At 39.6% G+C, this 25,609-nt stretch overlaps 1 protein-coding gene across 1 annotated transcript in view; it reads left to right on the forward strand.

The window, feature by feature from the left end:
* AUH (AU RNA binding methylglutaconyl-CoA hydratase) overlaps positions 1–25,609 on the forward strand; it is a 1,941,763-nt gene that overhangs the window by 1,596,674 nt on the left and 319,480 nt on the right. The window contains exon 7 of the mRNA XM_044088029.1: positions 4,716–4,903. Within this exon, the coding sequence (XP_043943964.1) occupies positions 4,716–4,903 (188 nt within the window). The remainder of the gene's footprint in view (positions 1–4,715; positions 4,904–25,609) is intronic.

A 25,609-nucleotide genomic window follows, 5' to 3' on the forward strand; every position in this document is an offset into this window, starting at 1 on the left:
CTTGTTGATAAAACAAGGAAAAATGCACCAGAACAGGGCAAAATCTTGGTACTTTTGTTGTTGTATCGCATGTGTTATACAAGGTATCAGGTATGATGAATACAAGTAGCAAAAAGCAATCAAAACAGGCAAGCTCTGTGAAGTAGAGGAATAAAGGCATGACTATGGTCCAATCAACCGTGGTTCAGTTAGAGACAGATATACTGACATAGAGAGATGGGTGTGCCCACCCTGGGAGGAAGGTGTTGTGACTCATTTTGCATTAGATCCACTGTGGAGGCTGGAGATATTGGGGGGGGGGCATGCTTTAAAGCAGGCAAAGAAATTGCATGCCCATCCTGAAGACAGTTTTGATATGTTCAATTGACAGGGAAAATAAGGCATAATGAAAAAAACACTCCCCAGCAACAGTATGACAATGCCTCAGAATGCTATGGCTCCTCACCTGCTCTGGACACTGGTCAGGATTAGCCTTGGGAGGGGCTAAGGTGGGTCCAGTAGACCCAGTCAACAAGGAGCTGACCTGAGGGAGAGCTGATGGTCCCTTGAAGAGAGAGAGAGACAAAAAAATAGTCAAATAGGATGATCAGCAGAATAAAATATGAAAAGTTTAAATGTTTAGTAAATGAGGGATAATGGTAAAGTTACTAATCTAAGGTAGGTCAGTCTGATTGACCTAACCAGTCTGCTCCTTGGTTGACCCTGAAAACCAGCTAAGTAATCTAAGGTATGCCTAATCAATTAACACAACTGGTCTCCTCCTTGGTTGACCCTGAAAACAAACACTTGTACCTAATGTTTTGCCTGGTTAACAGATAAAAAGTCTACACCTCTTTCATTGAAGTTAGGCATCCAGACAGTGGCATAACACATCAGCAAACATACAGGCAGATGCTCCTAACCTATGTGCTAGGAGTGGATGAGAGTGTGACAACAGGATGCCAGCCACGGCATGGTTCTAGTGTCATTGCACATATCACAGAATCAACTCTTCTGGCAGATATGTTGATTTGCATCACTAGACCTCTTCCGGAGCCAGGACTACAAAAATAATATCTAGACTGTTTGTAAGAGACTGTGGACTTTGGTGGTCATCCTTTTTGCATTCAAAGAGAATACAGTGTCTCTTTGGTGGGCAAGGCTGAGGGGACAGTGGACTATGAATGAATGTGTCCTGAACCGGAAAGAAGAAGACTGTATGGTTTCTTTCTGTGTCTTATGTCTCACCTCTGTTCTACTGTTGGAATTTCAGATAGAAAGTTCAGTATTCATTTTGAGGGCTCTGTAGTGACCAAGAACAGTCTGGCTTCAGGAACCACAACTCATAACCTCACTGAAGACAGTTCTGGTTCAAACAATGAAGCGCCAGTATTTATTTATTTATTTGACATTTGTTAACCGGGTTTGTCCAACTGAGTCAGAGGCCCATTTTCACTGGAGACCCGAGGAGAAAAGCTCCATATATTTTACAAACTTGTAGAAGTTAAACATTATTACAAAACTTATACATTCTACAGAATACATACATTATGGCAAACCAGCAATTTTCACATTAAAACATGACTGTATTAGAAGTCTTTATTCCATCAAATTTGTCAAGGAGGATCTCAGAGGCTCTGAATGGTGCTCAGCTACATTCTTCTTCCGTATATGTGGTATCAGATGGCATGTTCTCCACTGGAAGCCCTTTCATCCACAGATGACAAATCTGCAGATGTGCCATAACTATGCGGGTAGTCACCATGCACTTTTTTTTGGCCATCCTGGTATGTCAAGACTTGATGGATGGGAAAACCGTTACTCATTTCAGGCAGAATAAGCAACTACTAAGAGGGGAGGAGATGTGGTCAGCTCTGTTTCCATCCATCAATGATGAATCATTCTCTTACTTGGGGTTTAAACCTTAAAACTGACACTGTGACCCACACATCCTTTCAGGTGGCTCACTTAGCCTGTATGAAGTTATGACCTTCACGTGTCTCATCCCTATAGCCACTTATACCAGTAAGAAGATTTTTTTTTCATCCTCAAGCTTTCATTTCTTGTTGACCTTAATTTGTGTTCTATACAGACTTGATCTGTCTGGTGTTGATTCATTGCTTCATTTGGCTTTCACTTGGCCCATTTATTTGCGGGCATATCTTCCATAGTGTGAATGTTTACCAATAGTTCTGATTATCCTTCTTTCATGTCCATGTGTGGACAAAGAATAACCTGATGCTGCAAGTAAGGACAATGTTACATTTACCAAATAGACACTTTCTAAATGGATTGCTAGATGCATTGTATTTTGTCACTAGAAAGCTAACAGTTTGTTAGCAGTGATGTTAAACGGCATTCCAAAGGTCTGCAATTGCCTCTGTTGTTTGCTTTCGAAGTGTGCAATAGTGGTGGTTTGTATCTCATTCACTTAGTGATCGATAAGTACTGTACTCCAGCATGGTTGTTTCCATCTCCATGGACTGAAGCATCCTTTGACAATTCCTTGCTTCATACTTATTCCCAAGAATGTATTTTGCTTTTTTGTCTCCTGACTCCTATTTTGGTCTCCTGTAGCAATACTGCCTGGGACTCTACCAAGTGTTCCTCCCATTCCAGGGGGTCCCTTGAAGTAAAAGGTAGTAAAGAGTTAGCTACCCACCATATGACGTTATTCTTGAGAAGGCCATCAGCAGTGGCTGACTTTTACCTTCTCTCCATCCCCGTAATGCACTGCATGTATAGTTGCAGTTCATGACAAGATTCAGTCATATAGATCCCAGGTTCATACTTTGATGCATTTCCTCAGTGGTTTTTGGCACCAGGAAATGAGGCAATATCTACTCCTCATTCCCAATCTAGACCTGCACCAACTGGATTGAGTGTGCATATACATCCTTCCTAAGCATGACAACTTCCCTTTTAAAGAAGAACGTACAAATGGTTTGTTCTGAAGTGTCTTCCTCAGTGCAGAAAGTACACACAAAAATTAGCTGAGTTTTCACGTATCTGTTTTTTTTTCAAAAGTAGTATAGTACTTCAGAAGCATTGGTGTAATGCTAAGTACTGCAGTACAGAGGGAGTACCGAGCTTCTGTGTGTCTTTCTGTCTGTGAGTGTGTGTGTTTACATATAGATTCATTTAGTTGGTCAAACGTTTGGAATGCCGAACTTTTTGATTGTGTGTTTGGTTGATCAACTGTTCGGAGTATTGAGCCAAAAATTATGAAGGGGGAAAAAGACTACAATGAGGAACAATTTTTAAAAAATATTTCTATAATTTCATTAAATAGTTAGTGGAAAAATGGTGATGTGTCAACACACATTTTCTGCACAATAAGAAATGTGGTACTGTAATATTTACAATTACTGGTTCACTGTGAAGTAAATTACTGGAAAAAGAAAAAAATAATGGTAGATTGGGTAAAAAATATAAGGCAAGGTGAGGGACATTCTGCAAAATACTGAACAGTAAAGAACAATGTGCCAGTATCTGTAGAGTATGTAGAGTGAGCGGAAGCCCTTCCTCACTGTAGAGCAAACTTGGAGTTGGAACACATAAATAGGGTGTGTTGGGTACAGAGGTGCTTGCCTCTCCTGCATAAAAATTGGATTTATATGTGTATGTACACATACATATATATATATATATATATATATATATATATATATATATATATATATATATGTATACACACACACATACAGAAAGAGAGATGTATATATAATTTGCTTGTTTGTGTTCAGTTTTGTGAGCTTCAGCTATGTGAGTGTTCAATGTTATGAAGTAGATCCATATATACAAATTACACATAAAACACCACACAGTACATACTTACCAATTTTAGTCATACGCACATTAAAAACACAGACTACATATTAACCATACTTAGTCATAAGCATGTTCAAAACATGCACTAAATACTTAACAGTTTTAGTCATACTCACATTAAAAACATAACATACATACTTACCAATCTGAGTAATACTGACATTAAAAGCACACAGCACATACTTAATCATAGTCATACACACATTAAAAACACACACTACATAGTTACAGATCATAGTCATATGCATCTTAAAACATTATACATACTTAGCAATCTGAGTCATATGCACATTAAAATCAGTCGGTACATACTTAACGATCTTAGTGATACGCACGTTAAAAACACACACAACATACTTACCAGTCTTAGTCATATGTATATTAAAAACACACACACACACTACATGCTTACCAAACTTATTCATATGCACATTAAAAACACACAGTACATACTTACCAGTCTTAGTCATACGAACTTTAAAAACACACAGTGCATACCACAGGTTAAAAACACACAGTACATACTTAAATCGTAGCGATATGCATGTTAAAAACAGACAGTACTTAATCTTAGTCATATGCACGTTAAAACCACACACTGCATACTTAAGTCATAGTCATACTTTTTTGTTTCTTTTTGTGAATGAGAATGGAGTGCATGATGTGAGACAGACCACATGAAGTACAAGGCTTTGGCCTCATACAATACTTTCACTACTTCACTGAGTTGTAAAATGTATGACTGTACATGGTAACAGTTTCTTGTATTTGTTAAAGGTTGGCTGTTATGTACAAAGTGAAAGATGTTGAATCTCACAGCATGCACCTTATGTTTGCATAGATATTATGAGGCACAGCACATCTTCTTGTGATCTCACAGCTGGATTTTCTGCATTCCTTTGCAGGAGGGACACAGCGTTTACCTCGCACCATTGGTGTGGCATTGGCCAAAGAACTAATCTTCTCAGGACGAGTAGTCGATGGTGCTGAAGCCAAACAGATTGGACTGGTCAGTCATGTGGCAGAGCAGAATGAAGCAGGAGATGCTGCATTCCAGCGAGCCTTAGCTTTAGCAAGAGAATTTGTGCCTCAGGTAACAGATTTTCTTTGTGTCTGTGTTACTCAGTAAAAGATAGATGTATTATTGGATGTTTCTGTGCAAGTTCTCTGATAGCCAGGGTTCTGTAATTCTTCTGTATAAAACTTACAGATTTCAAGACACTAAAATTTAAGCTGATATAGAGTATGATAATTTATAAGTTGGAAAGTTTGAATAAAATCCTTTTGCTTCAGGTTTCAGTAACACTTTCACATGTCATAGTGCAGCTTGTTTCCAAATACTTATTTTTGTTTTACTTTACATTAAATGTCACCTAATACTGTTGCCAACAGTATTATAGTGCCAATATCATGTTCTGAAATTCAGTAAGATTAGCTGGAACCCATAAACAAAATATCAGTTTTTCTTATTGATGTGGTTGATTATGATATATAATTAAGTATTTTTTATTAAAGTATTAGATTATTTTCTCCACTCAGACATTATGACATTAAAAAAAAAATACTCATTTATAGAGAGTTTGCAAGATTGCAGTGGAACTGTGAATCATTCTCCATGCAGCTCTACCCTGCAAAAGAATTTGCTGTATTTTTAAATCCCCAAGTTTCAGTAACATGGAATGCATTACTTATGTGATTAGATGACATATTTTACACACACACACACATATATATATATATATATATATATATATATATATATATATATATATGTGTGTGTGTGTGTGTGTGTGTTTCTGTAGTGTAGCTGTGAGCTTTCTTGCCTCCTGTAAAACGCTGAGCACATCCTCAGAAAAAAGGGGCTGGAAAGGGATCAAAACCGTGTCACCCACAGTGTCAGTTGCAGTGTGGACAAGTGGGGATGTATGAGAGACCCCTTGTTCTGTTTGAGGAGATCTAGCCGGTGAGGTAACTTGTGATGATTGCCCCTGGCCAGATGCACTAAGGGGGAAACCAGTTCTGTCGTGGTCAAAAGAGAGTCACTAGTAATATTTTTGGGGCATCTTCTTCTGCAGGACTCTTGGAAGTAGAAGAAGAGGAGGGAAAGAACAAAGAAACCTCCCCTTCCATGGAAAGGCTAGGGTATCTGTCTTCCAGGCCAGATGGCATGGCACTCTGGAAAAGAAGAGAGGAAGCTGCTTGTTTAGAAGGGAGGCAAAAAGATCTACGTGAGGAATGCCCTCATCAATCGACAATGTCCAGAAAAGCATCTCTGTGAAGCATTCATTCATGAGCCTGTGTTTTGGACCTACTCAGGGAGTCTGCCACAAGCTTGTGCTCTGAAGGAATGTATACTGCCTGAAGAGTTAAATGATAACTTGAGAGCCACTTCCCAAGCCTGAAGTGTCATTCTGCAGAAGAAGTAAGATTTCATGACCCTGCTTATTGACATACCACATCACTGTAGTGTTGTCTGTGTACACCTTCAAGGGGCCAGGAGTGAACATGGGGTGAAAAGTCTGAAGGGCCAAAATCAAAGCCCTCATCTCTTTGATGTTCTTATGATCTGATTTCTGATGGGGAGGCCAAAGACCTTGAACTTTCAGGCGACCAAGAGATGCCCCCACCCCATGTCTGAGGCATCGGTGAACAGCTCTTGAGAAGGGAGTAGAGGCTGAAAAGGCCAGCCTGAGTTGAGAGCGAATTGTCAAATTCACCACTCAAATTCCTTTTTGAGGTAGGGAATGAGAGGTGACAATGTTACGGCCAAACTGTCTTAAGGTATTATTGCAGCTTCCTTATTGCAGTGTGGCAAGAGGAAGCATAGAATAGAAGAGGCCATGAATCCCAGGGCCCAAAGAAACTGCCTGGCTGGTATGGCAGTCAGAGGAAGAAGAGACTGAAAGAAGTCTGTCAGTGACAGTACCTTTGGAGGTGGAAGAGAGGCCAACATTGGCACTGTCTGAATCCTGCAACCCAGATGCACGTGATCCTGAGAGTGAGACAGGATGGACTTTTGAAAGTTGATAGTAAACCCTAAACTTTGAAGAAGAGAGATGATGAACTGCAGATCCTGCCACAATCGACTGATAGGTAGGAGGCGCGTAAAGCAGCAGGTCATCTAGATAAAGAAAAATCTGAATGCCTTGGAGCCTGCAGAAGGCAATCACAGGAGTTAGGTATTTTGTGAATACCCTTGGGGCAGTAGAGAGGCAAAAGGGCAAAACTGAGAACTGAAAAAGAGAGGAAGACACAGAGAAATGTACAAACTTTCTATAGAGAGGGTGAATAGGGATATGAAGGTAACCATCTTCCAGATCCAAGGACACCAGAAAAAGCCTGGGGTAATAAAAGAGGAAAGAGAGTTTGAAGAGTAAGTATCCAAAACAAAGGGAATTTGAGAAAGGTGCTGAGCCAAGAGAGATCCAAAATAGGTCTCCAAGTGCTCTCCTTTTGAAGAACCAGGAACATCCTGGAATAAAAATCCTGTCCCACTTTGGGGTGGGGGGCAGGTTGAATGGTCCCTTGGTTCAACAGGGACCCTTTAACCCCTGGGAAGTGAGGAAGTTGCTCTAGTGGAGGTTGAGAAATTCCAGAAAAAGGAGGGAGAGATTTCCATACCACGAATTAACCATTACAGATGATAGGAAGAACCCAAGAGTCTGAAGGGATGAAATGCCAATTTATTTATTTTATTTTATTTTACATTTGTTTACCGTGAAAGTTCGACTGGACACGCATCCATTTTCAGTGGAGGCTTGGGGAGAAAAGCTCCAATAGCATGTCATAAAGAAATTACACAAGAATATCATACAGCGATATAGGTTCCACAGAAACATAAGTTATGTACAGATTAACAATTCCTTTAGTAAAGTCAGAGTACAGCATTCTAGTATTGGGGTTTATATAGAATATAAAATATAAACACACAAGAAATTTTTTTTGTCTTTCTAAATTATGAGTACTCTCAATATTTTGTTACAGAAATAACCAGTGATTATTAAGCTTTACAGTGAAAGGAATTAGGGGACCTTTAGTAGAATCCTTGAACATGTAATTGGTGCAAGTTAACCTGGGGAGTAGCATGAACAAAGCCAATTGTTTGAGAAGTGGGTTCTCAGGAGTTTCTTAAATTTAATAGTGGAGGTAGTGGACGTTATTTGGCTAGGTAGTGAGTTCCAGATTTTGGCAATAATGCAGGCAAAGAGAGATTTGCCAGCATCATTTTTGCGTCTGATAACACTTATCAGTTTCTGAGAACTAGATTGTAAGGCTCTGGTAGGGATGTGGGGGTTAATTATATTTTGAAGTGCAGGGTTTTTTTCTGGAAGGTAGAAGAGAGTATGTGCTATTGTGAGTTGATTAAACAGAAGTAGTTGAGGTATCTTGAGCCAATTGAGTTGGTTAAGGGCAAGATAGTGGTAGGATTTGTATGAGGTTTCAGTAGCGAACTTGGCTATTTTGTTATAACAAGATTCCATTTTGTTCAGATCACTCTGGCGGAGATTAGTAAGGATGGGAAAGGCATAGAGAAGGATGGATAAGAGATGAATTCTTGCAGTTAGGGTTGCCACCCCTCCGTTTTTTTCCGGACTATCCGGAAATCAAACTGATTCTCCGGTAGTCCGGAAAACACTGTACAACTCCAGTATTCTATTTCAAAAAGGAAACAGACTATCGAAGTTTGTAAATTGGCTGATTTACTATGCTTTTTTTTACAGAAAAGCATAGTAAATCAGCCGAAAGCAGGCAGCAGGAATGGAAAAAGAGGGTGTTCCTTACCAAGTGATGTCATTGTGACTTCAGAAAATGGGTGGGGTGTGGGCGGGGAGGGATGGGCAGGGTTACTGATGGCATGAGGGGTGTGGCTTTACTCCAGTTTTTGCCATGATGAAAGGTGGCAACCCTCCTTGCAATAGTAGCTTTGGTTTGTTTAGTTATAAAGTGTTTGTTCCTATAGAGAAGTCCTAGTTTTTTATTAACTTTCTTAATGGTTTGTGCTATGTGGATGTCAAATTTGAGGTTATTGTCTATTTCTACACCTAACAGTTTAATATGTGCAGTTGGAGTGATTTGAATGTTATCTTTGGAGTGAATGGTGAAAGTGTTGTTGAGGGAGGGAGCATGACCTGGGCTGAAAATAATTGATTTAGTTTTTTGGGGTTAAGAATAAGTTTAATGTTTGTGAACCATGTTTCAGCTAGAGTAAAAATGTTTTGGGTGAGGATTTGCAGTTCCTTTAATGTGGGGGCGGCACTTATAAGGGTGGTGTCATCTGCGTATTGTACTACTGATGCTGTGAGTGAGGAGGAATTGATTTGGTTGGTGAATAGTGAGAACAACAGTGGGCCAAGGATGGATCCTTGAGGGACACCCATGGATACTGGTAGCAGGGGGGACAGCTGGTCATGCCATAGGACTGCCTGCTGTCGACCAGATAAGTAGCTACTAAACCATGATATACTGGAGGGGCTGAGGCTTAGGTTAGATAAAGTTTGGAGAAGAATGTTATGGTCTACCATGTCAAAGACTTTAGATAAGTCTATGAAAATGGAAGATACAAATAGTCCCTTGTTTCTATCATGGTTAACTATATCTGTAAATGATAGTAATGATGTGGTGGTGCTATGGGATGGTCTAAAGCCATGCTGGGTTTTGGAGATTAAGTTGTTTTGTAAGAGGTACCGAAGTAGTTGGGAATGTACAACTCTCTCTAATATCTTGGATAGAGGTGAGAGTATTGCGATTGGGCGGTAGTTGGTGAGTTCTAAGGACTTGCCCCCTTTGTGCAGTGGAATAATGTGTGATGTTTTCCACAGGGTGGGGACTTTGAATTCTGCAAATGACCTGTTTATGAGGATGGACACAGGATAGGCTATGGCATCTGTTGCTATCTGAAGGAATTCGGCTAGTGGGGTGTCAGCAGCTAGTGTGGTTGGTTTGAGTTTCTTATGGAGCTTTGAAATAATTTTGGTGGGTACAGGGTGTAGGGAAAAGTTGGTGGTATTGTTTTGAGTAGTAGGGTGGGTTTTGCTAGTTATTCCCATAGCTATAATAAGAAGAATAGAACACAGGATAGGAAGTTTGGTCTTTTTATAGGCCAAAATAAACAGATACAACAGGAGGCTATTTATTTTGTTACCACCTACGGATGTTATACATCTGAATTAATTAAAATTATTTCTATGTTTTGGAAATGCTTCAGTACTTTGGATAATGTCAAACCATGGTTAAACGTTAGTCTGAAATTTTCATATAGAAGGGGAAGAAATATCAAAGACTTTTTAGTACGAAGTAGATTTAGCTTCCCAATAGAAATAATGACAGATAATGTTAGTCATAAAGGGACTTATCAGTGTGGTAAATGCAAGGCATGCAGCTTTGTAATTTCCAGTTTTGAATACATTAATGATACTCCCTTTAGAGTAAATAATTATTTTTGTTGTAATACCGAGAGGGTTATTTATGCCTTAAAATGCCCCTGTCATAAATTTTACATAGGGGAAACCAAGAGAGCCTTTAAGGTAAGACTCTTGGAACATGTTAGAGACATAATTAACAATAAAGTTGAAAGTCCTGTTGCTCGACATTTTTTTGAAATGCATAATAGTGATGAAAAGATGTTACAGGCAACAATTTTAGAACAATTGCCTGATAATAAGTATGATCAGTTAAAAATTAAAAATTTATTATTGTACAAAGAAACAGTTTATATATTGAAGTTCAAAACTTTACATCCAAATGGATTAAACGAGGATTTTAATTGGAAAATGCTGCTAGTTTAAAAAAAACTTTTTAATAATTTGATTGTTTAATTGTTTTAATTAAGTGATTTAATTTGTATATAAGGATTGTGCTTTTCATTTGTTCTATACTCCTTGAAGGCTGAGCGTCAGAGAGAGAATTTTTATATTAAATCGTGTTTGGTGAATCCTATTGTTGTGCCTTTTCTATTTTATTCTTGGTGCCTTTGTTGTTGCTGCTGGGTTTTGCTAGTACCTGGTATAGGGCTGCTAGTGGTATTGAGGGCATTGGTAAGAGTTTGGACTGTTTCGGTAAAGAACTTGTTAAATTGTGTGGGAATGTTGTCATGGTTGTTTGGTAGTACTGGGGTTGGGGTGGTGGCTTTACCTGGGTGGATTGTGCCATTTATTGTAACCCAAAATTTCTTAGGGTTGTTGGCATATTTTTCCTGCATGTTTTTGTAGTAGTTACTTTTGTCTAGTTTGATTTGCTTTTTGGCTTTGTTTTGAAGTTCTTGGTAGGTTTGCCTCAGATTACTGTTTTTTCCTTTTGATATTGACTCTAGGCCTGCTCCCTCTCTTTCATTGTAGTCTTAGTATCTTTAGTTAGCCATGGAGCATAGTTAGCTTTCAGTCTTATAGTTCTGTCGGGGGCATGACAGCTTCGAATTTGCAGGAAAGTGGAGTTAAAGTACTGTACAGCATCATCTAGAGATAGTAGTTTTAGGGGTGTCCAATTACAGCTTTGTAGTGAATTGATGAAGTCAGTTGTTTTAAAGGTCTTTTTGTTACGTATTACTCTGAGGTTGGGTTGGCTTATGTAATGGGGTCTGTTCCGAATTAGGTAGGTTGGCTGATGATCACTTAGACTGTCAGGTAGACAGCCAGAGTGCCATGCTAGAGTGGGGTCAGATAACAGAATCCAGTCTAAGATGGATTCACATTTTGAGGTTTTGTCTGTTCTGGTTGGGTTGGATATAATTTTAGTAAATCTATGGAGGTTAATGTGGGTAGCTGGAGTGTGACTAGAGCAGTTCAGCCAGTCAATATTAAAGTCACATAATAGTACAGTTTCTTGTGGCATGGAGTTTGAGATCCAGTTTAGCAGGTATTCCATTATAGTAGTGTTATTGCCTGGTGGAATGTAGCCACCTGCAGTAATGATATGTTTGTTTGAGTTTAGTTTTAATTTGGCAAGGATTAGTTCAACATCTTTGATTTCTTGGATGTTATAATCAGTTTGTTCAATGGCGAGCTAATTTTGGAACAATATTGCTACTCCACCTTAGAAGACAAAGGGAGAGCTGAAGGGACAAAGGAACCTGGTCTAAAGGCAGAAGGGGAAAATTTTCAAAGAGAAGCAGGCTTATCAGACAAGGGAGGCTTCTGGGCCACAGAAATCTAAGAAGCCTTATCAGATGGTGCCCGCCTCCCACTTCTCTTGCCCTTAGAGGCCTGCCGGGGTTGCCTGCGAACAAAAGCAGATCTATAAGGATAATTCCTCTGAAACTTAGGGATAAGAGAGATAAAATATGTTTAACGTTGTACAAGGCTTTGCCTTTCTCTGGAAGAGACTTAAACAAGTCAGCAGCAGCAGCTCCAAAAAGCTGAGTATTATTGAAAGGAGCATCCGACAACTTGGCCTTAATGTCCTCAGGAAGAGACTGGAGATGAAGCCAAGAATAATGCCTTATGAAGGACCCAAAAGCTGTGGCCCTAGAAGAGGCATCAACAGCATCATAGCTACACTTAATAGAGTGGCAAGGCACTTAAGAAGCAGAACCTAAAAAAGATAAGGCAAAGGATCTGCCATCAGAATCAGGAAGGGCAGAGATAAACTGACAAGTCTGAGCTACCAAGGCCAGAGCACACCTGTTCATGTGGGTCTGGTAATTAATAGTCCTAAAGGCCAAAGCAGAAGCTGTGTAAACTTTCTTACCATTCCTGTCCAGTGCCCTGCTTATCCTTATCAGAAGAAACTGACACACTAGCAGGATCAGCAAAAGGACATTTAAATAAAAACAGACAATCTTTAGGAACCTTATAGAAACTAGCAGGATTCTTAGGAGCAGGAGACTGATAATCAGGAGACTTGGAGGCAGCAATGAAAGTATCTATCAAGGCGACCAACACAAAAAAGAACTGCAGTGGTTTAGGACTTTCCACTGAAGCAACTCATAATATTTTCTCTGAATATCTGACACATGAGAAGAATCCCACTTAAAGAATTTCATCATCCTAACAATTGTGCCCCAAAGGAGAATTCCTTGAAAGTAGACTCAGAGTTAACAGACTCCTCATTATCAGAACCATAAGCCAAAGGTGAAGGCATCTGTGAAGAATAGGACAAGGACCCCTCACCAAACAGGGAATCTTCATCTGAGGAATTTGGTTCCCTAAACCATTTAGAAGGGGTAGAGGTCCAAGGAGGAGTGGGTACTGAAACCCCTTTGAGGAGGCTTTATGGCCATTAAGGCAAAGAATAAACCCTGAGGAAACTCTTGCCTTTGATGATCCATAGGACAAGGTGAAACATGCTTCATTTTTTGTCATTTCTTAAAAGGAATATCAACCCTAACAAATACTGGAGGTTCCAACCCTTGGCAAGACTCGAGAAGAGAACCTGGAAATTCCTCCCTCACCGATATCTGCGGAATCCATGTAAGACCCTTTGAGATAATCAACCACAGTTCCCCCTCACCATCTCTAGCAGATGCCCAATAAGCCTCACAGGACGTGTGAAAAGACAGATCCATGCTGGCCTCCGGCAGGGTCGCAGCAGAGGAATCTGATGTAAACACCAAAAAACCTATAGAGCTATTACCTGCTTCTACAGGGACATCCGGTTGAGACTGGATGGCCAAAGAATCTGGCTGAGACTTCTTGGCCTTCATCTTACCAAACAGGAGTATCTCGGGGTCAAAGGATTCCACCATGGTACCCTGGGCTAACTGTCTAAGATATCGGTTTTCAAGATAAATGGACAGGGAAGACCAATGGCTTTAGAATGTCTTAGGCACAAATGCCTTACAGATACTACAAGAGGTATGGTCGTGGGAAGTGCCCAAACAAAAAAGACACTGATCGTGACAACCCTTATGGGGAATCTGCCTCCCATACTGACATTTTCCCCTCTTGGATGACATGAACTCTAGGTAGTGATAAAAATTACAATACCAAGAAGGAAACTTTTAAAAGATAAAATAAAAGGAAAAAAAAACTCAACCCTAATGGGGCACCTATCTGGTGTTTTAAAAGGTCAGAACAGCAACAAAACATTCAAAACAACTGGTAACAATGGTGTTCAAACTGCCGACAAAAAGAAGTTTTGGGTAGTTGTGTCTATACGTCCCTTTTATGCCCTATGTTCTGTGCAAGGAGCATAAATAAGACATACGGTGCAAACAAGACCCTTTTCCATCTCTTCACTACTGGCCAAGCAATGGGCTGCCCAGGATGCTACACCCCTTCTTTCAAGAATACTGCAACAGTGATATAGAAGGACATTTGCAGTATATCTAAACTGACAGCACACACTTTCTCACTAGGACTATAATGTAATGAATAAAAGAATGCATGTTTCTCCCTAATGTTAAATCACTGCAGAGCTCTTCAGATTCAAACTTTAGCCAAATTGTTATGATGTTGAATAATCCCTTAACTGCTATTACAAAGGGTGGTATCTATTTTTCCTGTTTGTGGCTGTGTATCAGAAATTCAGTATAATTAGTTCCTGAATGTCCCTTCGGGTCCTTCCATACTGCCTTAATATTCAAGAGCGTCAGTCATCTGTGAATACTTGCCTATGTGGCAGGTTCCTGTACGTCAGCTGTAGAAGACTGTTTTGATCACAAATAAGGAGACATTGAGCCACATGCTTTCACTTCTGTATTTTCTATCAGATGTCCTTCCTTAATCACTATTGCAGTAATACTTACTATATGGCCAAGGATAGCCATATGTCTGGCCAAAATTCCAGAGGCTGGGACCTTCCATTTGCTGTAGGTCAGACATATGCCTTAGATCTGAAGTGTAAGGTACACAGATAATGTATAAACATAAAACCCTCAGAACTTCTTTGTCACCACTCTGAACGCAGCATTTCGAATTCGGTCTGAAGGTCAGACATCTACTGTAGGTCACCGAGCATAGGGCAGATAAGTACCCTGTTGGGGACTCTTCCTTTTTCCTTTAGCTTGTGTTATTGTAGGTACAGGTCATCTGGAAAGGGAAATGTGAATGTAGGAGGCAGATTCTCCATATGGGTAGCCACAATAAGTGCCTTTTTGTTTAGGTACAGAGTACGACCATAAACAGTGTTCTGTTTTCTAGGCCTTTGTTCTTAAGACCCTGAGCAGCTGCCTTTTCTCTTTTTCAGTGTACCTGGAAAACCATTGCCTTAAACTCCTTGATCAAGGAACCATGATTGGGAATTTTCTTGCTTGGACATCCAGCCAACTTTGAAAAAGAAGTTGAAGAAATTAAAAGCTGAGACTTCTGCTGTCTAACTTCTGCTGGATGTCTCGAATGTGTTGGATGAAGAGACTAAGGACCTCCAGTTTCTGATGTCTACCACCCTCTGTCATGACCCTGTTGGAGGACAGTATGAGTCATTCTGCTTGCACATCTTCTGAGGTTGAGCCAACATCTGTTAAGGATGAGAAGGGGAAACTGCAGCTGGTAATTTCTGAAGGGCCTGGGGGATTCTACAAATTTAATTGAGGGAACAAATACCAGTTTCTGTCATAGAAATATGCCAGGATTTTGGACCTCTGAGGTTTATCAAGGTGGACGTCCTTGTTAAGCTCCTATTGCAGGACCCCCAAAACGAGTGGCAAAATTTTACCCAAGATGTTTTTAAAGTCCATACAGCTTTGAAACCTCCTTAGGGGTTGTCTGTCCCTTCTACTGTAGGGATCCCTTCTACCTCTTCTCTTTCAAAGCAGATTAGGGAGACCTCTTCTTCTGAGGAAGAAAATTTAGATTCTGGGAAGGAGTCTTTAGCTTAGTCTTCCCGGATTCACTTGCCACTTGCTCTGGGTTATGACGAGGAGGACACTCTTTCCCCTGATTCCCCAGTGGAAGAAGTTTCTTTTGGGAATACTGTTCTTAAAGTGATAGAACATTTTAAGTGGGAAAGCTCTCAGATGTCAGAGGTAAAAAAATATATTTAGATCTCCTTCAGATGTATTTTCCTCATACTTCTGTAGTGCCTTCTGTTCTTGAGTCTCTGTTCAAAACATTCACATCTGCCTCCCAAGCTCCTGAGTCTCAGCCTTCTGCTCATAAAAAGCTAGACAGATTTCATAATGTTCCTGAGGCTCAGACGTTTCTTTATAAGAAACCCTCATCAGACCCTTCTGTCATTTCCTCTCAACTGACAAGCTTCACTAAACTTCTTCAGAACTCTTTCTGTCTGATAAGGATAGCAGAACCATGAACAGATGTGGTAAGAAGATTTACACCTCTTCTACCTTGGCTTTTAGGGCCATTAGTTATCAGACACGTGACCAGATATGTGCGCTCACTTCTTTCCAAACTAGGAGATATTTTAGTTGACATTCCTTAGCCTGATAATAAGAATTCAGCTCTTTCTTTGTAAATTATGCTTCACAAGCAGGTAGACATTCAACTACGTGTAGCTATGATGTTGTTTATGCTTCTTCTATGGCTGCTGAATCAGGGTCAGTCATTAGAAGGTATTCTTGTCTTTAGCTTCAATACCTTCCAGAGGTTGTAAAGGTGAAATTATTGAATTGTCTTTGTCTGCTGCAGATCTCTTTAAAGTGTTGCAAGACAAGGGTAAATGTAATGCAAGATCTTAAAACAGATTTTCTTTACCCTTTTCCTAATTGCTAAAGGATCTGTGCGACTAAAGCAGTTCTCTTTGTTCGTAAACATCCAAATAGCATTCAAAGCAAAAAGATCAAATTTTTTTAGAAAACAAGTCATGACTCTAGGGGGCAATAGTCTTACTTTTAGAACAAGCCTGCTTCCATTTGACTGTCCTTCTCTTCCCCTTTGACCAGATTCCTCTTTCATAAAGATTGTCTCTGTCTTTTCCCATTTGGTAGAAAAACACAACAGACAAATTAAAAAAAAAAATCTTCAAAAAACAGCTTATTTCCCACCTAAACAATTCCTGGACATGCAACTGCCTAACACCTTTCCCCTACCCACTATCCAACCACTTCTTTAAAACTCCTACAGATGGACTATATATTATCACACTTTACTTACCAACTCATTGCCACCTACTCCCCACTGTCGCATCTATACCCACTAATTTTCCCCTAGACTAAGTTAAAAAGCTTTCCCTTAAAATGTCAATGAACCTTATATGAAGTTGTCTATATTCTCCTCCTTTGACAAACTGGCTAGTATTTTTTTAGTTTTTCCTTTCGTGTCTTAGCTTCATTACATCTTCATGATTATCTCTACCAAACATACTGTATGAACCACAATCACATTACTACCTGCTATACTTGGAATTGTATGTCTAAACCACTATGCTTATGTAAGTATCTTATGCTTATATATGTTATCTGCTATATTTTATATCTGTGTGTGTAAACCACAATGTCCATGTAAATATCTTATGTATAGTATGTTAGTAATTGTTTCTGGAGCTTTTTTCCCCGGGCCTCCACTGAAAATGGACAGCTCTGTCCAGTCGGATTTCCCCAGCAAACAAATGTAAAATAAAATAAATAAATAAATAGTTTCTGTCTATAATTTACAAAGGCTACTATATGTGATGTGGAAATCTCTTCCTCCCCTTTCAGACATTCCTCAGCTCTCTCCTTGCCAGTTAGTTCATTTTGCACCTTTACTTCACAGTCTGTTGGCTCAAGGTACTATTTAGCCAATATGTCTCCTTGCTAGAGGGGCAATGGTCTCTACTCCAGAATGTTTCTGGTTTCCCAGGAAGGGGGGTCCTTGGAGGCCCATTTTAGTCCTCTCTTTTCTCAAATCTTTTATGAAAGTTCCCTTTTTCAAAAAGTTAACTTTTCAATCTCTGTTCCCTATGTTTTTACCTCAGGCCTTTCTGGTTTCTGTGGCCAGAAGGATACTTATCCCCATATTCCTAGTCACTCTCTCTTCAGGAAGTTTTTATGGTTCTCTGCATCTTCCTTACATTATCAGTTCTCTGCTTTGCCATTTGGTCTTTCCACAACACCAAAGATATTTACCAAATGCCTAGCACCTTCTGCAGCCTCTTGCAGACTTCATGACATTCAGATTTTTCCTTACTAGGATTAACTTCTCATTTAAGCTCCTTTTAGGGAGGCTCTTCTACAAGACTTATACTTCTAAATCTAAAGAAGTCAGTTCTGATGTCTTCTCAGGACCACATTTTCTTGGGTTGTTGGAGTCAAGGTTTTAAATATGATTTAATTTTTCCTCTTCTGAAGGTCCTCTCTTTGACAACTTTCTTTCTATTCCTTCTTCCTTTGCAAAAGACATCATCATTAATGTTTCTAAGAGCCCTGGGGTTCATGGCATCCACTATTGCTATGGTTCCAGTTGCCATACTCCATACAGTTAAGTTCCAGTGATATCTGAAGACAGTTTGGCTTCAACATTGTCATCCCCTGGACTTCTGAATTCCTCTCTTGTCTTACTTAAAGAAGGAATTTCTTTGGTGGGTCAGCCAGACTTCTCTAAATCTGAGTCTTCCCTTTTTGGTCTCTTCCCTCACTCAGGAGCTGTTTACAGATGATTCATACCTAGCCTGGCGGGCTTGTTCTAATAGCAGAGTTCAGGATGTCTGGTCTACTCAGGAGATGAAAGATCGTATCATTCTAAAGGACATGAAAACTGTGATCCTGGCTCATCAAGCTCTGGTATGTAGGTCCACTCAGGGTCTTTACAGGCAATGCCACTGTTATTTGGTATATCAACAAACAAGGAGGGACAAAGTCTTACTGCAGGCAGTCTATATTCCCTCATAAAACATTGTAGTGGTAGACACTGAGCAGTTCTAGGACAGATCCTCATAAATGAATGTTATACAAAGTGGTTTTCCTGGACATTGTTCATTGGTGGGGTACTCCTTAATTAGATCTGTTTGCCACCCCTCAGAACAGACAGCTCCGTAGGCTGTGTTCCAGAGTGACAAGTCTTCTGGCTTAGAAATGTGACACCATGTCTTTCTCTAGGAGAGGGATGTTTCTGTGTGCATTTCCCTTTCTTCCTCTGTTGCCAAATGCCCTACATAAGATCATATTGGACTGGCCCAAAATCTTGTTGGTCACTCCTTTTTGGACCAGATAACATTTATTTCATCTTCTTTTTTCACCTGACCAGAGGCAGTCATCACAAGTTGCATCACAGGATAAAGCTACTCACACAAGACAATGGGTCTCTAATTTACCTTCATCTTCTCACCCTAAAATTGAGACATTGGGTGTTTTTTCTTTTCATTTTTCTGAGGATGTACTTTGGGTTTTACAGGAGGTAAGAAAACCCACTGCTAGAAATATTATATTGCTAAATAGAAGAGATTTTCTTCTGGATGTCACAACAAAGAACAGGATCTTCTTTTGGTGGCTATTCCTATTGTTCTTTCGTATTTGTGTGAGTTGCTAAATTCTGGTGTGGCCTACTCTTATGTTAAAGCTCATTTGTCAGCCATTTCTTCCTGTCTGACCTAAAATCTAGAAGAAAGTGATGGATATAGAGGCAAACAGTTTCTAAAAGGTGTCCTTCATATTATTTCTCCAAGAAAACCCATTTTTCCTTCTTTGGATCTGAGTTGTGCTCTTGAAAAATTAATTCAGCCACTTTGAATTGGCAGCCACTTGCACTTTTAAACTGTGTACTTGGAAAACTGTCTTTTTATTAGCCTAAACTTCTACAAAGAGAGTCTCTGAATATAAGGCTCTATGACCAGTCTTATATGTATGCCTAAAATTGTCAATGATGTCTTTAAATCACACTTTCCATCTTCTCTCCTCTTCTTCTCCACAAAATATGAGTGAGATGATCCTTCATTCTTTGGATTTATATAAAAATCTCAGATTCTATCTAGATAAGACTAAGGATATTAGAAAATCTTAGCAATTTTTTGTTTCTTTTCAAGACAAAACTTTAGGTTTGTCGTCTCCAAGAAAACAATTTCTTCTTGGAGATCTAAAGCCATTTGTTTTTGTTGTTCTTTAAATGGCAAACAGCTTCCTACTTCTGTTAAAACAAATTCTACTAGGGCAGGTGCCTCTTTTGGACCCTTTTAAAGGTCACAATTTTATATCCATTCTGGAAGTAGCTGCTTGGTTTTCTGAGCATACTTTGGTTCAGCATTCAACTGGATGTGTTTTCAAAGGCCAGAACAGGTTTTGCTAGGTCCATCTTCCATGTTTTTGAAGGGTTTCTTAGTTCCTTCTTTCTTCTGCTGTCCTTTACAGTAACTTTAGTGCTTTCCCTATAATAAGGAATACTGTTACAGTGACTAAGGAAGGATATAGTACAGTTGTATAAGAACTTGCCATAACATTAGATGTCCTACTTATCACTGTTGCAGTATTTTGTCCATCCCTCCTTCACCTTCTTGTTTTTTTCCTCTGTCCAAAGGGACTTCTTTTCTTTTCTTTTTTTCTGGCTGTACATGTATCATGCTTCTTTACTGCCCACTTGTTGCTCCTCTTCTTTTGAGGAAATTCATTTCTGAGGGTTTTGTGCTTCCATTGTCACCTATGCACCTTACAATTCAGATGTAGGACGTACGTCTGATGAACAGCGCATGGAAGCGCTCAGACCTAAGTCTGCTGCCTGGATGTATGCCCACCCTCAAAAGGATATCCCTATAGTAAGGAATACTGCAACAGTGATCAGTGGGACATCTACTGTTGAGGTAAGTTCTTAAATAACTATACTTTCTTTGCCCTGCACTGGATGTTCTTTTCTGAGTTGACTAGTGTTTCCGATTGAGCTAATACCGCTTGTAGATTGATTATGCCTAGGCACAAAATATGGGGTCTGTTTTCTGCACAGCAGAAGAAGTGACACCCAGTTTAGGTCAACTCCCTGTCACTTCCAAGACTTGTACTAACATTTCCCTTTTGACATTAGTTATCTCTGCTCAAAAATCTCATAGGTCAGCTTACCACAGTCCCAGCAGTATAAGGGGTGACTCATCTGTACGACAATAATTTAGTAATAAAAGATACAGCCTACCTGCTTCAGGATTGAGTCACAGCTCCCCAGGTACCGTAGCACACAATCTCTGGAAACACTTTGCTTATATGTGACTCAGTTCTTTTACTGGCCCTGAAGACTACTTTGATGCTGAGAAGATTAGGTTTAAGTTTTTTGCCAATTATTGCAGAATGATGTTTGCTAGATGGGACTGGTTTAAGTTGATAGTTATCATGGTTGTACTGGAAAGGGTGGATGTGTCAGTATATTCTGAGTTGCAAAAATTTTACATTACTTTGGATCTTTTATTTGCATGAGAGTAAGACTAGATTCTGTGATCCACCATTGAGTTTGTGGTGAAACCCAGACTTTGTTTTAGTTTCGTACTACTAGTTATAGTCGTTGCAGTACTTTGTTATTCACATTCCCACTCATGCAATTTATACGTGACGCTATAATCAAATGTTAACCATTGTTATCTCACAACCTAAAACCATTGTTATCTCACAACCAAAAATGTAGGCAGATTTATCTGGGAAACAAGTGTTTTCATCTTAGACTTTCATTAGTCCATTTAAAAAGCCCAATCAGTATCTTGACGTGCAAAACAGCCTTCACGTATCAGTCAGTTTGCTAGGGCATTACACTTCTAATAGTCAGGTGCAATACCCTTCCTAGTCCTAGGAAAAACTTCAGAGTAACCAGGAAGTAAGTAATATTATGACTAATCACTTGTTACGATATGTAATAGGAGTCTTTTGAGGAGCTGTACATTTTTGTAGGCATGCATTTTTGCATATAATTGAAATACAACTCCCCCACCTGACTTTAACGCAAAACATGCAGAAGCATCGGCTTGAGGATTTGCTTCTTGGATGAGAATGACAATGAGATAATGCTATTGATTAATGAGAGCGACACCGGAAATCATGTATAAAAAATTATGGGGAAGGAAATGGGTAATTCTCCAATAATCTGGTCATACAGAAGTGATCTGATTTAGTGTCGTGCAGTGCATGGAAAATGAGGATGGAACATTAGTGATCATACACCTTTATGCATTAATTAAGCATGAGGCAGTAACAACCCCCACAATCATGCATTGTGCAGTTTTCACTTAGCTCAATCAAGAGATTCATAGGTTCATAGGTTCGTACTAGGCTATCTGCCCTAGGGCATTTATAAGCCTAGCCAGAGTGTATGTGGCTTACACCACCCCTTAGGATGAGAATACTACGCCCTTTTAGGGTTTAGTTTACTATGCCTCTGTCTAGTAGTGACAAAGAGATGACCCCCGGGGTAACCCTACGATCTCCCATCCACTCGTTGAGATTTCTCTTGAATAGAGTCAGTGAGGGGCTCTGCCTTTGCAGTTTTAGGGAAGGACAAGCGGTTAAATGCTTTAATCCAAGTAGTTTTGAAAAAATGTGATGTGACATTCTTGTGATTGTCACAGCTGAATCCACTTGGTAACCTGGGACTTAGTATGTCTGTAAAGTCATCACTGGTGAAAGAATCATCATATCCATTGTTAGTGCCTTGGTTGTTGGGGCCTTCATCCAGTTTGGCCAAAAGTTCAAATCTGTTCTTAGAAGAAATGGCATCTTTGGAAATTCTCCCCGCTTGCATTCAGAAAGGTTTTTCCCCTGTGTACATCTGTAGCTGCTGATTTCCTTTAATGAGTGAGACTTCAGCTGGTATAGCTGCAGTGTTTTTCACAAATCTTTCATTTACTTTACACTGGATCACTGATGGGCTTGTGTTTTACCAGAGGATTCTAATCTCAGATTTAATGAGGTATGTTAGGTTATCTGTGTTTCAACTGACCTTTGAGAAAAGGAGGTCTTAAGATGTACAATGCTGTCAACGTTTAGTGCCTGCTTTTTGAAGAAGGGCAGAAATGCTGGAAATCCTATGAGAGCCTGTGCATATTGTTGCTTTAGCCTAAGCAGGTATAGTAGAAGCTTTTTTCCTTTTTTTTGGGGGGGGGTATAGTACGGCTGAACAATTATGTACACTCTTAGTTTTTTTTACTTCTAGTGGGGAAAGAAATTGTATTATAAAAAGGGTTCAACATTTTCTTTCCTAATAATCCAGAAAGTTTGTGATAAAGTGCCAAGACAGATTAATAAAGTTGTTACACTTACTCATTATATATACAGTAGTCCTTTTATATCTGCTTGTTTTATTCCACACAATCAGTATGTTTAAAAGCAGGAGAGTACCAGATCAAAGTGTTCCAGGCCTTCATTAAGGCTGAGTAGCTGCACATTGTTTCTGCAGATTTGATTTTTCAGGTTCTGTTTTATTTTCAGAAAGTCATAGCTGAATTCTAGCTACATTTTGCAGGACAGTCTCTTGCAAAATCACTTGCTTTTCATCCCCTGTTCAGTACAGCATTTGCTAGCATTATTTAATTTATTTATCAGTGATTTTATGCTCTGACAGGACAGATCTGATGGTCCTTCTGGGTTTGTATGGAAACCTACTACTTCAGCTACAGTGGGTGGCTTTTTCACTGCTACCACCATGCACCATATTTTGCCAGTTTCTTACTAAATCGCCTCAAATGCCTGAAATAGGCTGCCTCTTTTAATAGCTATTTGCAAATGCCATTGTTAACCATAGGTTAACATGTTCAGACAGACAGAACTGATTATGCTGCCGTATTGCTGAGTTACAGGTTCCACCTTGTGTATTGTTTATTATGTAATGTGAATTCAAGGTTTCCAGGAGAGATAAAGTCATAAACTATTACGGTATCCAAGCTGAAAATAAAAGTGGCATGAAACACATACACCTGGGCAATTCTATAAATCTTTGTGGTACTAAGCTGATTAAAATACGCAAGTGCACTATAATATGTTGCCAGTGTAGGTAACCTCATATGAACTACAGAAGGAGGCTTTCCACAAAACCTAATTTGTACACTTTAGGTTTTGAACAAAGCTGTTGGCAGACATTGAATAAGAAAGCCTTACTGAACATGTGCAACTTAAATATGTCCTTAATTTTGAAATGGGACCATTTGTGCTTAAGAATAAAAAAATACACCTTAATGTTTGAAAAAAGTTAAACCAAGTCAGTAAATTGAGCACTTGTGCACAGAATAGCTACAGCATTTTACATTATAAGTCATTCTGAGCAAAACATATAGCATACCATGGCTACCTTTAAGGTCTGCAAATTAATTTTGCACATGGCAGCAATGCACCTAGAAGAAACAAACGTAAGCTTGACTCACCTGACATTTGATGCTATTGACTGTATTCAGCTCTTGACATACATGGAGCATTCTGAAGCTGAGCAATGTGTTTCTCCTGACAATGCATCATATTTCATATGTAGGCCAACAGGCTGCTGCCAACACGCAGTGGAACATGCAGCGTGATGTGCACAGAATGGGCATGTACATGCTGTAAGCATATTAAGGAAGTTGTGTACACAGCACACTACAGCATTTATGTACTGTTTCTGCTTACACAGACACTGCACCACTCAGGTAGTGGAATTTGTCATTTCTGTTTGCACACGATAGCATGTAAGGTAGCTACCGATTGCTATTTCCGAGACCAAGGGTTGTCGCAGTGATGTGCAGCTGATCTGTAGTATGGACACCTGACGGACATAAATATGCCTAGCATAATTTCTTTTCCCATATCATGACATGCATTGTTAACCTGCAACTTTTCCTGGCATTTATGCCATGCCAGCTGTGCCATGCTTTTGGACTGCATTACTCTGGGATTGTGAATTGGTTAAGATAGTTGCACGTCATCAGAACATGATTCAAAGATATTTAATTAAAAAACATAGAAATCAGTAGTTATTAAAAAAAAATACACACATTTTTCAGAAATCCTCCTAACGCACACAGGCACATCCCCCTAGTGCACTCTTGCATGCACATGGACACAGATACATCTGCTAACACAGATAATTCTGATACTGCTATAATTTGCTGTAAGGCAGACATGTACACTGCTAATTAAATTACCCACTTTGAAGCGAGCACATTTTGTAAAATGGCACATGCTTTTTTTATCAAAGTTTGGTAAAGCATCCTGTTCTGGAGTTTGAAGCCTGTTAACACTGTTCTTCCTGTATTCTGCTACTGCTATTTGGCTGTCTCTCTCTGTTGCCATCCATCTCTGCAGAGGTTTGCTAGTTGCTTCCTATTCACAAGGATGGGCCTACCTTTAGGTCTCATATATTATCCAGTGCACCACTGGAGATGTCTATGCCATCCTTCCTTTTTCTTCAGGTTGATTACAAATACATTCATCTAAGTCACTGTTTGGCAGTTACTTTCTAGTATTGCCAACACTCATTTTATTAGCCAGATGTTCAGGAATTAAGACCATTTTTTAGATTGTCACCCTCTGACGTATCTTTTTTTTTGTTCCCCTTCTGCTTCATTCTTTTTGGCTTCCTCAGTGCCCCATCCATTGACAGGTCTTCCAGCCTCTCTTTCAGCCCCTGGACTGTCGCCATTCTATGGCTAAGAGTGTTGCTGGTGTGTTACCCATAAATGGCAAGCAGAGCACCTCACTGACCCTCTTCAAGAGAAATCTTGATGAGTGGATGGGAAATAGAAAATTCACCCCAGGATCACTCGAGTGGTTTTACTTGGCCGAGGCACTGGGAACTAAGTTCGGGTGGCACGACGCCAGTGTAATCCTATGGGCTAGGCTTGTAAAGGCTCCAGGAACATTAGCCTAGTACACACCTATAAATCTATGTATGGTGGAGTGAGGGGTCATGTTGTTGACTCTTTCACTGTGGGAATTTTTACATTTATGACCTATCCATTGATTCCCCCCTTCCCTTCATTTATCTGTTATGCCTAAGGGCTACTTCTCTGTATGCCCCATTTTCTACATAGGAAGTGTCTAGAGAATCCCCCTCTCGCAGGATGG

This window comes from Protopterus annectens, chromosome 11.part0 (assembly GCF_019279795.1).
Source record: "Protopterus annectens isolate FY-2018-M chromosome 11.part0, PAN1.0, whole genome shotgun sequence".
NCBI classification, from domain to species: Eukaryota; Metazoa; Chordata; order Ceratodontiformes; family Protopteridae; genus Protopterus; species Protopterus annectens.